This window comes from Equus caballus, chromosome 7, assembly GCF_041296265.1.
Source record: "Equus caballus isolate H_3958 breed thoroughbred chromosome 7, TB-T2T, whole genome shotgun sequence".
Taxonomy (NCBI): Eukaryota; Metazoa; Chordata; class Mammalia; order Perissodactyla; family Equidae; genus Equus; species Equus caballus.
Window position 1 is genome coordinate 51,020,385 of NC_091690.1, and position 14,232 is coordinate 51,034,616.

General features: G+C 44.8%; 1 protein-coding gene and 1 long non-coding RNA gene across 4 annotated transcripts in view; one reads left to right on the forward strand and one right to left on the reverse strand.

Annotated features, from left to right (window-relative positions):
* The window catches only part of LOC100630733 (zinc finger protein 709), a 29,569-nt gene extending 21,589 nt beyond the window's left edge, over positions 1–7,980 (reverse strand). The window contains exon 1 of one of the 2 annotated variants that reach the window (XM_023646475.2): positions 7,625–7,980. Coding sequence is in view for 1 of the 2 variants with exons in the window: in XM_023646474.2 (XP_023502242.2) it covers positions 7,625–7,627 (3 nt within the window). In the remaining variant the exon portion in view is untranslated. The remainder of the gene's footprint in view (positions 1–7,624) is intronic. The other variant, XM_023646474.2, reaches the window with a different exon arrangement.
* LOC138925156 (uncharacterized) lies at positions 7,924–11,761 on the forward strand. 2 transcript variants are annotated; one of them, XR_011440978.1, is made up of 3 exons: positions 7,924–8,434; positions 8,636–8,752; positions 10,369–11,761. It is a non-coding gene; the product is annotated as an uncharacterized lncRNA (long non-coding RNA). The 2 variants fall into 2 exon arrangements; XR_011440979.1 differs by having other exon boundaries at positions 8,063–8,434; positions 8,572–8,752.
* Positions 11,762–14,232: the final 2,471 nt, after the last annotated feature.

A 14,232-nucleotide genomic window follows, 5' to 3' on the forward strand; every position in this document is an offset into this window, starting at 1 on the left:
CTATTGCTAAAGAGGGTCTCAGAGACCAAAATGTGCAAAAATTGGTAAGCATGGATGGGCCATTTAAAGGCTGTTAGAGTGCTCACCACCGAACTCAAAGGCTTCCATGTTAGGATAAGCTGGTCAGGGAATGGGTCAGACTGACACTAGGTCCCCCACCAACCTCAAGGAAATTTCTGTGCAATGAGGGGCACTGTGAAACATCACACAATCTCCAGCCCAGCTGCACATCCCATTGAGTATTAGTTTGTCTCCCAGAGGCCCAAAGGCTTAGCTAAAAGAAACAGAAGCCTTAAAATCTAGAGTTAAGTGCATTACCTTTGGATACACCTGCTTATTTTATATCTAAGAAGTATGGTCCCAAAAACTATAAATCTCTACCAAAATGGCACAATCTTACTAAGATTTTTGTGTCCTGAGAGCTTGGCTCGGTAATCTTCAGGTTGGGGCCCACAAAACAAGGCTGGATAGAAGTTTGAGTTGTACCCCATGTGCAGCTAGATAAGTCTGGCCAGAAACGTGGGTGATGTTCCATTTACAGCTAAGGGTCCCACCGAACTGCTGTCAGCTCTCAGGAAATAACAGTGGCTATTATGAGGAACATTCCAATTAGACAACATCATTTAAGAAATGCACTTGAAAACGAATATTGAAAATTTCGAAAGAGGCTTCAATCAAAGTTTCATTACAAAAACTTAATGAAAAATTAAAGATGTAAGAGGTAACTAAAATGAAATTATGTGACCATAAACAAAAGTTCACCAACTTAATGACCTGACAAAACCCCCCATATCTACCTTCAAAGGTGGGCCCCCATAGAGACACCTCTCAAAGGTGACAGGACTCCGAGGGATTTTTTTGGTAAATTACTTTATTTCCTGAAAGAGCCAACAGAAACTATAATTAAAATTAAGTGAAAAAACTTGCCAAATTGTGGTAAATACCAGAGCTACACCCTCTACTTTAAACCCTGCTTGGAGCCTATAGATGGAATCCTGGGAGAATGGGCAAAAGCCGGCTTTGGGTGAGAATTCTTACAGAGCCAGCTCTCCTGGATCACTGGGCTGAAGGGCCCAGGCAAGAGACTGAAATAAAACTCCACACTGTCCCTTCCTTTCCACATCCAAGCCAACTGGTTATTGATCCTTTCTCTCGCAAAGACAGCTAGCGCCTTCTTGTTTCTCTTGTTTTATGTCCTAAAACCTGGCTTGGCTTTCTGCCTCCCTGGGACATGCAAGTTGTCACTTCTTTCTTTGGGCTACCTTTGGGAGTGAGTCTGGATCTTGTGAAGATAATATATTATGCACCCTTCTTGGGGATGCCTCATGGGTCCAAGACATTGTTCAGCATTGCCAGAAGTATTCACTGTTTGTCTGGGATTGTCCTAGCTCCAACCTGAAAGAATATTCCAAAGGATTTCATAGTTTAATAACCAGAAATTTGGCCAAATTCGAGGCTGATATTCAGAGCTTGATAGAAAGAAGATTTGCCTTCTCCTCTAAGCTAAATGTCCCCAGAGAGAAAGAAAAACACTGTAACGTTGGTAGAAGGGTGTGTCAGTCCTTTAGCATCCAGGCTACAACCCAATTCTTTGAGGAACTGAGAGCAACTGTCCTGATCTCACAAATCCTTACAGAACTAGACATGCAGCTCTAGAGGAGTTAAAATTCCTTTTACCAATCCCAAAACCTGCCCTATCCATCTCCAAAGGCTTATAAATGATTGGCCTTAGAAAATCAAAGTCCTTCTTGCACAAATTTGCATCCCTTCCTTGTGCCTCTGAGACGTAAATGTGAAAGTATGAACTTCAGGGAGGTCATTCTTATCAGAATAAACATAAGAAGGGGAAAGGTTATGTGAAACACAAGCAAATAATCTTTTTTAGTATTTCTCCACAGATATTAGTGAAATGCTTTAGCCTTCTGAGCAGGTAAACTTAACTTATTCCATCTACCAGAAACACAACTTAGATGCAACTTCTTAACAATCAGTGAGTTTTACATTATCGTACCTGTCTCATGGCTAAAAATTTTTTCTTTTTGAGGAAGATTAGCCATGAGCTAACATCTGCCACCAATCCTCCTCTTTTTGCTGAGGAAGACTGGCCCTGAGCTAACATCCATGCCCATCTTCCTCTACTTTATATGTGGGATGCCTACCACAGCATGGCTTGCCAAGTGGTGCCATGTCCGCACCCGGGATCCAAATTGGTGAACCCCGGGCCGCTGAAACAGAATGTGTGAACTTAACTGCTGCACCACCTGGCCAGCCCATAAAATTTTTAAATGAAAACTATAAAGTCTCTTATTTGCTTTGGCCTGTACATTTTGTAGATATGTGGTATTTTTCCACCTGTGGATGGTATTACTAAAATTAATTTGTAAAAGAGTTCTATTTAATTGGCTTTAAAAAACAAGCACTTAGTATTCATAAAATTCTCAAAAATATAATAGAAGTTAACCCAAATGCTTTTCAGGTACACATGATCTGGTAAATATTCGGTATTAAAGTTAGTTTAAGTTTGTTGATTTAATTAAAATAGACATGTCTTTACAATTACCAACATTGAATATAATGCAGACATACAACTTGTATTCCATCTGGGTTTATAAATCAAATGAATTCATGTTATCTCTTACAAAATTTGTCAGTGAGAAAACTTAGTTTGGGATGAAGGCTAACTTTGTCTAATGTCCAATGAAGTTTTTGTGGGTGATCTATACATTGTTGTTAAGAACAAGCAAATTAAACAGATGTAAGTAAGATAAAATGTTCCAACTGTACTTTAAATAGTGTTCCTGACGCTTTTGGTAACCCGTAACTTTAAAGTTTTGCTGAATTAACTTAAATGATGAATCAAATTCATTGAATAACCAAACCATTTCCAAATAAGGACAAAATACTAAAACATTAATTACTGGAAATGGGTTTATCACTTTTTGCTTCCTTCTATGGAGGAATTAAAGACTTTTGCATCTATTACTAAACATGACTTGTGCGATGCTGAAAAATTTACTCTGAGGAAATACATGTTTCTAGATATTATAAAAAGTACTTATAAGTCTTCAATCTACAGAATGTTAATATAAAAGTTCATAATTGCTTGCTTCTTAGTTTTCACTAGAAGTTAAAATTTTAAGGGTTAAAATTTCTAACTTATATAATTAAAATGACTAAAAATAACAAAGAAAAGGAATTTTATGTGTGGTCAGGGCTGACTAATATTGGAATAAGTTTAACTAAGTAAATGAGTTTTAAGATAAAAGTAAGCTGCTGCAAAATGAGTATTTTTTTCTGTCTGTTAAAAGGATAATGTTTTCTTGGTCTGTTCTTGATAATCAGAGATTACAAAAGGTTTATTTCTTTTCCTTTTTAAGTATTCTGTCTAGAGAAAAAAAAAGGTCTTGTGTCGGGGCCAGCCCAGTGGCACTGCGGTTAAGTGCCCACGTTCTGCTTCAGTGGCCCAGGGTTTGCCAGTTTGGATCCCAGGTACAGATGCGGCACTGCTTGGCAAGCCATGCTGTGGCAGGCATCCCACGTATAAAGTAGAGGAAGCTGGGCATGGGTGTCAGCTCAGGGCCAGTCTTCCTCTGCAAAAAGAGGAGGATTGGCAGCAGATGTTAGCTCAGGGCTAATCTTCCTCAAAAAAAAAAAAAAGAAAGAAAAAAGAATGAAAAGATGGCCAACTTAAAGACTGTAAACCTAAAGCTTTGACCTGCGAATGTCACAGCTGTTAAGCAAAACCATCATGACCTCTGGATGCCATCCAAAGGAACAACAGAAACATAATTTCACAGTGGTAGCTGAGTGGTGCTAATGCCTTAAACGTTGATCAGAAGTCCCAGTTAAGCTGAGAGCCTGATCACAAAGGGGAAAATTGTAAAAAACGAAACCACAGGCCCAAGATGAAGTCACTTTTGCTAAACTCATGTCACCAAACCAGAGCTTAATACCTACCCTACCTGCAGCTTCACCCTTCCCCAGGACTGCAGTCTAACCCATCAGTCTATGAGTTTCTGGTCAGCACCAATGAGGCAATCTGCCACACGGGGCTCTCCATCCCCCAAAGGAAGATGAGGTCACCCACCTAAGAAGTTCCTTGTGTCCCCAAAGGGAGCTAACCTTGCCTAAAATAATCCTTTTTTCTGTTTATGACTTCCGTGTCCTCCCTTTAAAACCTTTCCCTTTCTGCAGCCCTTTGGCGCTCCTCTCTACTTGCTAGATGGGATGCTGCCCAATTGAGGAATTGCTTCGTAAAGCCAATTAGATCTTTAATTTTACTCGGTTGAATTTTTGTCATTCAACACTATTAAAAATAAAATGTGGTTCCTACATTTTTTTGTTTGTTTATCACGAATTCTTTACTGTGAATAATAAGTTTCAAAAGCTCAGCCTGAGATTCAAGTGAGCCTGAAGCCTGGCCCTAGCATGACCTTTAGCATTGTCCCCATGCTCATGTAGATAACAACGTCATTCATTTCTTCTAAGTCTTTTTAGCATTTACAGAAAAAGAAGGAACTTCAAGTATGTATTTTTTTCTTCCCTTTGATATGCAAAGGTCACGTGGTTTACACTGTGAAATGTGCTTTGCTCTCTTGTAAACATAAATCCTGCACCTATTTTCATATCAATGTGGTGTGCCACCAGCACGTGATGGAGAACACTGCAGAGCTGCTGCTGCTGTCCCTAACCAGGCCGTCCCAGATCAAAGATGGGGCCCAGCGGTCAGCAGGATCAGTCAAACTCCAGGCAGTCATGCTAGAGGACGCCCTGGCCAACAGTCCACCTCTTCACATTTTTAGACTTTTACCTTAATGCCAATGATCTAGCTGCCTGGCAACAAGAACATCAACTGTTTATCCAGGGTTACCCTTTTGGGAGAAAGCACTCTGGGGGAATCTTGCTCATAACTACTCAAATACATAAGAATGTCACGCGTCTCTGTACGTACTAAATACAAAAGAATGTCACACAAGTTTCTGCATGTACTAAAAATCAAACCACAGAGCCTCACTTCAACTCTCAGGCTGTTAAATTAGTTACAATTTCCAAAAACCCTACTGACACCTCAGCTGCACTCAGAAGCAGAGAAAACAAACACCGGGGTGGGGAGGCAGGCTCTGGAGCATCGAGACAATGAGGTATGCTACAGACTGCTAAAAGTGTTGATACTATTCTGTGAAAGTATAGCACTATACTATACACTACAAAACTAATTACACACTAGTTATATAATATATCCCACTTATATATCATATAAACTAATTATGTATAGTAGTAAACTACATGCAAATAAGGCAATAACGCACATGCTCCCTCTCTCAGGCTTCCATTCCCACAATGAGGAAACTCAGCTGGATTCAGTTTAAGATTCTGACCCAAATTGTTATTGCTCAAGGAGGGGGGGCTGTCTGCCCACCACAAAACATGCCAACAGTCAAGAGGAAATGTGGTAGGAGAGAAAGGACCTTTTATTACAGCTTGCTAGCAAGGAGGAAGATGGCCAACTAACGTCCCAAAGAACCATCTCACAGAACAAAGACTACAGGCCAGTTATATAGGGGGCTGGTCTCTTGGTGGGGGAGGCACCTCATCTCTGGGTGGAGGCAGACATCGGGTCTCAGTTCCTGACAGTTTTTTGTTCTCCTGGATATGCAGCAGAGACCGGAGCAATGCCCTATATACCCTATATATGTCTTTCAGTTGTCATTGATCAGCGTAGACTCTCTGCCTAGGGGTCATCCCATTTCTAAGTAACTCAAAAGAATAAAGTTATCAAATTATAGCAGCTGGGAGGGGCCATAAAATCTACAGAGCATGTCCGGGTTAGTAAATGAGAGGTCATTCAAAGTTACAATATGGTTTGTTTTCTACAATATGGCTTCCCTCATGCCAACCTTGTGTTGAGCCAGTATCAAGATGATTTCCCAAATTAATGGACTCTAATCCAGGACACAGAACTGACTTTCACAGACTTTCTCAATGTAAACAAATTGCATTCTGAGTGCACCTACACTGTGGATGCAAAACTCCAACTTATTTCTAGAAGGAGGCCCAGGGAAACCACAGTTATAATCTCAGAAAGGGCGTTACTCCCCACCCCATGAGTACACGCACCCCCAGCTTTCCAGGGCTCTGCAGCTCCTCTCAGGATAAAGGCTCCTTCCATGAGGGTGTGAGCAGTAGGACACCTGCAGGGGGTGGCTGCCCAGGAAGGACAACTGGGCCTTCAAGTCCTTCCCTCTGCAGGCTCAAGGGGGCCTTAGCTTAGATTCATGGCCCTCAGTCCTCTGCTCCCACTGGAGTTTTCTGGACCATCATTGATATTTTAAATACACAAACCCAGTGTTTGAACCATCCAGCTTAAACACTCAAACCACTCGTTATGCGGAAATGAGGGAAGAAAACTATGGCATTTTGCTGGCTCAACAAGAAACCCTACAATAATGTATTGCATTCTAGGGGAAAAAAAGATGCTAAGGTAGTATTATTTTCATGACAAGTGTTCATACACGAACACTTCAGGTCTGCAAGTCTAAGCCCTGGAAATCTACTTGAACTCACCCAAAATAAAAGAACAGACCTCACAATATTACTACCTACCACGGCAGGAAAAAAGGGAAAGAAGAAATTAGCGAATGCAACGTAAAACTGGAATCTTTCATTTTTTCTGAAACTAACCTGTTTCTTGCCTCTTCAGAAATATTTTATATTGTTTCAGGTCATATTGATTAAATAAATTTTTATTCATTTGAAAAACGGAGACTAAAATAAAGAGAATAAATCTTTTAAAGGTGACTAACTTAGGTAAGGACAGCATGGACAGGACAGATGATCCAAAAAGTTTCTCAAGAGGAACTTCCACCCAAAGGACTTCCCAAAAGATGTCTGTGCCCAGAAAGATCCTGGTGGGGGAGGCACAAGAATTTCATACAATGTAGTTTCACACAGTTATAGGCTACTTTTCACTCATGGAAAACATCCACACACACAAAATAAATCTTTTTAAAAACAGCCATCCATTGACTGCGAGGAAATGATAACGAAAACATTGGGTCTGTTTCAAATCCACCAGTAGCACAAATAGTTGATAATAATGCTGTGAATCGGAGTCAGGAACTTGGCGTTTGGGAATGCTGGGAGAGACTGGGAATTCAGGCATTTGTTGCCAGCCCCAGAAAGATCTAGACTGGGGGACAGGGTCATGGTTTGAGACTCTGCTTCCCAAATATATGGAAAATTGACAAGAAAAGAAGTGCCCTCCAAGGAGAAAGGAGGCCTTGGGGACTCACAGCCCCTCCGCGCACGGACCCCGGAGACCCAGGCCCGACTGTCCTGCGGGCCCTCCCGCGGGCCCCGCACCGTCTGGGACACGCGGGGCTGCGGCCGCACAGCGGCCCAGAGACGCTCCGGTCCAAGTCGCCGCGCGCAGGGACCACAGGACGCCCGGGGCCCGGCTGCCCTCCCCGCCCCCACGCTGCGGCCGGAGGGGCCTGAGGGCCGAGCGGCGCCACCGCGGACTCGGGGCCGCAGACCTCGGAGGGGACCGCAGGAGGCCGGGCCCGCTCCGCCGCTTCCCACCAGCCCCGCCTCCCGCGTCCTCACCCCGGGGCCGCACACTCACCATTTCTAGGGCTCCTGGGTCCCCCGAGTCCTTCCTAGGACCCCCACGGCCAGTGCAGGTCACAGCGCGACAGAGGCTGCGGCAGAGCCACCAGGGACCGTTAACGGCAGGAGCGGGAAGGGAAGTCCATGTTGGGCCAGACACTCTTCCTCACAATCCTGACTGCGGACCGAAAATCTCACTAATTCTAGGTTTCCTGGACCCCTTGGCATCCCTCATATGACTCCCAGGTCGGTATAGGTCACAATTGGGCAGAACAGGCAGCAGAGCCACGTAAAGCCCTTAACGGCTGGGGGACCGTGTCCCCAGCGCGGCTGGAGCAGCAGCAACTTCCGGGTGGTTGGAGAGCTTCGCCCCACCCACCTGCCCCGGCGACGCCTCTGATTGGACAGTTCGAAAGACTCGCCCCCTTGCCTCTGACTGACAGCTCCTGAGTTTAGGTGTCTGAGCAGAATGCCGGTCAGAACTCTTCCTCTGCACGGATATTTGCCTTGAAAGGTGGTGTTGGGAGGGGACTCCTGGAACTGCGATGCTTCTTTATACACACAAAACTGAAGATCACCTCACCGTACACAATAATTAGTCTCTCTCCATTTTGATCTTTGTTGACAACTGGAGTCTGACATAGTTTTGCCAAATAGGTACACAGACAGATACGGTGACCAGGGAACTAGGCCAAGAAAATCGTACTGAGGATCTGATAAAGACTAACGTTATCTGTTGAGTGTTTTGCAGATGGAAAGTCTTTGGAAGAACCTAACTACATGTCGACAAAAATAATCCATAACCAATCTATAAATGAAAATTTGGGTGAGTTTCTTCTTCTTCTTTTCTTTTTTTTTGAGGAAGATTAGCCCTGAGCTAACTACTGCCAACCCTCCTCTTTTTTTTTGATGAGGAAGACTGGCCCTGAGCTAACATCCATGCCCATCTTCCTCTACTTTAAGACTGGCCGTGAGCTAACATCCATGCCCATCTTCCTCTACTTTATATGTGTGATGCCTACCACAGCATGGCTTTTGCCAAGCGGTGGCATGTCTGCACCCGGGATCAGAACCAGCGAACCCCGGGCCGCAGAGAAGCAGAACGTGTGAACTTCACTGCTGTGCCACCGGGCCGGCCCCAAGGGTGAGTTTATTCTGAGCTTAAATCTGAGGATTATAACCCAGGAGAGTCTTTCCACAAAGGAATAGAGCACTCCAAAGAAGTGGGGGTATACAGGGTGGTTATATACCCTCAAAGAGTATGTTTCACATATGATTGAAGTGTCCGTTTTCCAATAGTCACGAGGCTGCTCTGTCAGCACAGCTCTTGATGGAAACGGCAGATAGGTCTGCTGTCTCAGTGAACGCCGCGGGGTGGCAGGTGTGTTGCCTCGGGCTGGGCAGTCACAGATGAGCACTGCAATCGGTTCCCAGCCTAAAGAAAGATGCTTAATCTTTAAGGAGATGCCAACGTTGGGAGGGGGAGGGAAGTTGCACCTTTATCTCAAGGGCCTTTGCTCTTGCCATAGGGAATCTCTAAAGCAGATATACAATGCATGCTCAACGGCCTCAGTCAGGCCCTTTTGGAAAGACAAGGTCAGGCCGAATTAGGTTTACACAAAATGGCTTCCTCATATACTCCAATATATCCTATTACTTGCCATTTTTATTTGTCACACAGAAGGTTCCCACAAGCAAGCTTGGCTGAAGGCAGTTCTAGCCGCCTCAAACTGCTCTAAGTGACCCGAAGTGAACCGTCTCCATTATAATCTCATTAACAATTTAAATTCCCCTCCTCTGGGAGAGACCAAGCAGCTGTTTCTAGGTCATGCGATGTATGTAGTAGCATGTGCACATCTACCCATGAGCCTCAAAGGGACATGACTGTTAGGAAATAAACCCTGATCTCCTGCTTTTCCCTTAACTGAATATTCATGAACTGTACTATGCTCTCACAATAAAAGGACCCCCAAACTGTTGTTTGGGGAGACGCTGCTTTGGGAGAGATGCGCCATGTTCTCCATTATTTGTCCAAGTAATGAACCTCTTATCACCTACTTCTGCCTTGGTGGTTCTTTTTGGCTCCACAATCACCAAGAGGAGAACCCAGTGAGTTCAGTTACAACACCAGGGGTGCATTAGGTGGGCATCTTCCAACACTTCAGTCAAATTCAGAGTAAGAGCATTGGGAGCAAAAACAAGCCATCAATTCAGAAGAAAATGACTTCTGGGTATTCAGAACGGTTAAATTCAGAAAATGTTTCTGACATAAAAATATTTGTATCCTGTGGAAAATATAAGCAAGAGCTCTTTCTCATGGCAGTTAAGTCACTCTTTGTTGTCATGGTCCACCCCTTACTTGTGGTTACACTATTTACTCCATCTATAATGAGACATCAGAAAATTGCTTACAGGCAGCCCAGTGTTTCGTTGGTTCGAATCCTGGGCATGAACAAGGCACTGCTCATCAAAGCACGCTGAGGCAGTGTCCCACATGTCACAACTAGAAGGACCCACAACGAAGTATATACAACTATGTATTGGGGGGATTTGGGGAGAAAAAGGGAAAAAATAAAATAAAATCTTTAAAAAAAAAGAAAATTGCTTACATCTGAATAATCATCTCACTGATTGGTGAGGCTATGATACTAGAGAGTAACGTTCATTCTGACAATGTTGGAATCACTCCGTGACAGGCATCCTCTCCATACAGTATGAACAGATACGTTTTCTGACCATTTCCTCTTCCAATTCCCTTAGCAAATGCTCGCCTTTGATATCATCTGCGTCAAACAGCCCTGTCAAGTCCACCTGAACTTCAGCAATAATTCCACCAGACCCAGGGACAGAAGCATCCCTGGGGGCCATCGGACAGGTGGAAACTGAGGGACAGAACCAGAAGTGATCTCAATGAAAACAGGAAAGAAGGACCCTGTTTGCAACCAGTGCTCATCAAAGAAGGGGAACACTGCTGGGCAGCAGCATCATCCATCAGTCACCATCCAACGTAGGAAGAAAAGTTCTGTGGGTATTCAGCATCAAGCACTGAGAGATGGAGAAGATATTTCCATTTCATTCTCTGTTTTTCATCTTCCCTTTAACAACTATCAGGAAAATCATAGTCTAGAAGCAGTTTTCCTAGACACCACTCTGATTTCCTAAGTCAGGAATGCCTGTGTTTTTTATTTTCTAACTCCTCGTCTCCAACTCAAATAAAGGACACACCATTCTAAGAATGTGCATTCACCAGGGAAGATGCATGAGTCTGGCTCCACTCTCACACACTGTCAGAAACATGGTGCTGAGGAAACTACGTTTCATCACTGCCCTTCCCCACCCTACTTTCATTGCACCTGTGGGAATTGTACAGTTCCAGTAGCGGCCTCATCTGGGCAGAAAATGGGGATGTGCTTCCTGCACTGATGAATCGATAAATTGTTCTGCTTCTCACAGGTAACATTAGGGACAGCCTGGCTCCGTCTTGAGGTCACATCATGGTGCTCTCAAAGGTCCTTTATTCACCGTGATTGGCACAATAGTCATGATGTCTGAAGGTTGTGTTTAGTAAGAGCTCATGGTTCCTGTTTATCTCCATCATGGCAAACATGAGGGCCAGGATACACTTAGAGTATTGGTGCATCCACCTGCACTGAGGGAAGCCATGAGAACTGAAGAATATCCTACAAGGTGGTCTTCTAAGCCAAAGAAAGAGCTCCCCTTAAGAAGCACAGGGAGTTATTTTTAGGTATGGAGAGAGATAGGTTTCCCATGGATTGAAAAATGGCCCAAATTGGAAGAGTTACCCAAGATTCAAGAAGCTTCTCTGTTGGAACAGGTCATTGAGAGGATGTGACCACTGGTTGACCCTCCAGCTGAAGCCAGGCAGTTGGAGCCTCCTTACCCACTCCCCTGTCCTTGGAATATACACTCCACCCACTGTTCTCAAACTAAGAGCCATTTCAAGGATGCAGCCTGGAGAGAATAATGTGTTGTTGAGACCATCTGGACTGTACTCATTACTGAATGCCATTAAAGCCTCTATATAAACTTGTAAGATTCTGATGGATGGGTTCAGAGATCTACTCATCTGGCCCCACCTAAGAGAAGCCTCATATATAAGTTCCCTTGCTTATTAAATCTGCCACCTCCCCAACTAGAGTGATCTGCATCTTTCTTCAGTCTCTCCTTGCCCTCCACATATGGGAGTCAGTTTTAGATGGCACTCGAAGAACTCTTGAGGTCGTGAACCAAAATGCTCTTAGCTCTGGATGCAAATGAGAGAGCAACTGATCCTTCTTGTGCTGGGAAGAATGAAGTACCTTTAAATGGCACAATCTCAAGTATATGTTTGCACTTTTAAAATTATTTTTTCTTCCTGGTCTCACTGAACTATGACATGGTGTCTGAGGTAGTGGCAGGAGGAAGGATCAACCAGATTGTTCTGTCTAGTGGAGAAGGCATGAATCACCAAAAACTAGTTATCACAGCTTTTATTTAGCAAAGATTTCAAAGTATGGGAAAGTAAGCACCCATAGAAGAAATCAAAGTAGTCCTCACAGAACTTGATTAAAGCATTAGTTCTCCATAATCTTACAGGCCAGTTGCAACCCTACATGTCAAGGAACCATTGGGTCATCTGCAGTGTGAAATGTAGATTCCACTGAGAGAATTCCGCTTGCTAAGTCGTTATAAAGTTGATGTTGACAATGACAGTGAGATTAGTAACAGGAATGCTGACACTAATAGTAAAGGCACTTTGGGGAAGCTTTCTAAGTGTCAGGCACTGCACTCAGCACCATTGGTGGGTTGACATTACTTTTCATCTGCACAGACTTCTAACAGGGAAGCACTGGTATGATCCTATTTGATAAGAGAGGAAACTGAGACTTAGGGGAGCTGAGTGACTTGTCTGACTTTTCACAGGCAGGTAGGAGGGGGCTCGATTCATCACCAGGCTGCCTGACTCAGACCAAGCTTTGCCACCAAGCACACTTCACCTCCTATTATGAAATTAGGAGTAATGGTTCACTAACTAGGATGGACCCTCTGTTAGAATTGGATACAACTTTGTTCTTCTCCATTAGCCTTATGGAATCCCACTATGGAATAGATTGCCCTTGCTCTTGGTTGAAATCTGAAGATGGTGCCAGAGTATTTTTAGTCACTTTATGATGTTAAAATCCTGTGGTCACTCTTAGGCACAATGACTGCCAGGTCAGCTTGGTAGTCATAGAAGATGTTTGGGAGCAGAGCATGAAGAGGAGCTGCTGTGTGAGAGGCAGCCCATCGAAAGGAGGAGGCAATCCAGACAACCATCACAGATGTTTCTTTCCACTCCAAGTATTTATCATTGCTTTAATCTCTAACTTCATGTCAGAAAACACAATGATGAAACTGATGAATAAGATGGAAAAAACAAATATGACAGCATTGTTTATTTGACAAACTAAAGATAAAATAACTGGAAAATTACTACAACTAATGAGGGAGTCAATTTGCTGAACGTTGTGTAAATACATACACTATACTTAACAAAACATTATTGAACGAAAGTCACAGTCCAGCAAAATATACATGAAATGTGGAGATTTAGGGTTAACACCATGTGTGAGTTCCATGAGCAGACAAGTTTGAGTGTTTTCTGGTGAGGTGACAGAGCCGTCACCTCCGTGGAAATATAATCAACTTTTCTCCATGGAACACTCCTGAAGTCAAAGATGGAGCTTCCTCTACACACACTCACATTTTTAAAGTCACTTCCCAGTATATATAATGAAAAGAGATGCGCTTACTAAAGAACAAAACACGTTCTCTGTCCTGCTGTCACTCAGGAGTGCGGGGGCGGGTCCTTTCCAACTGTCCAATCAGGGTCGGCTCCAGGGCAGGTGGGCGGGGCAAGGCCCCGCAACCGCTCCCGACTTCCTGTCGCATCCCGGTCCTTCCAGTCGCCCGCGCCTCAGGTTGCTCTGCTGTCAACTCTGTCGCGCTGCGTCCTCTACCGAATCGTAGAGAGGACCCCCGGGGATCCTGGAAAATTAGAAATGGTGAAAATTTGGCCTAGAGGTTCCGGAGACGGGGAGGAGGGGCTGGTGGGAAGCGGCGGGGCGGACCTGGACTCCCGCGGTCCCCTCCGGGCTCTGCGTCCGCGGTGGCGCCGCTCGGCCCTCAGGCCCCTCCGGCCGCAGCGTGGGGGCGGGGCCGGCAGCCGGGCCCCGGGCGTCCTGTGTTCCCTGCGCGCGGCGACTTGGGCCGGAGCGTCTCTGGCCCGCTGTGTGCCCGTAGCCCCGCGTGTCCCAGACGGTGCGGCGCCCGCGGGAGGGCCCGCAGGACAGTCGGGCCTCGGGCTCCGGGGTCCGTGCGCGGAGGGGCTGCGGTCTGTGGGTCCCCAGGGCCTCCTTTCTCCACAGGGGGCACCCGTTTTCTCCTGAGTTTTGTAAATGTTTGGGGAGCAGCGTCTCAAATCCATGACCCTGTCCCCCCAGCTCTTCCAGGACCGACAATAAATCCCTAAAATCCCAGATCCCTCCTCACGTTCCCGAACGCCAGCTTCCCGTCTCCGATTCACAGCATCATTATCAACCACAAAGAGACCCGATATTTTAATTGTTTATCATTTTTCCATAG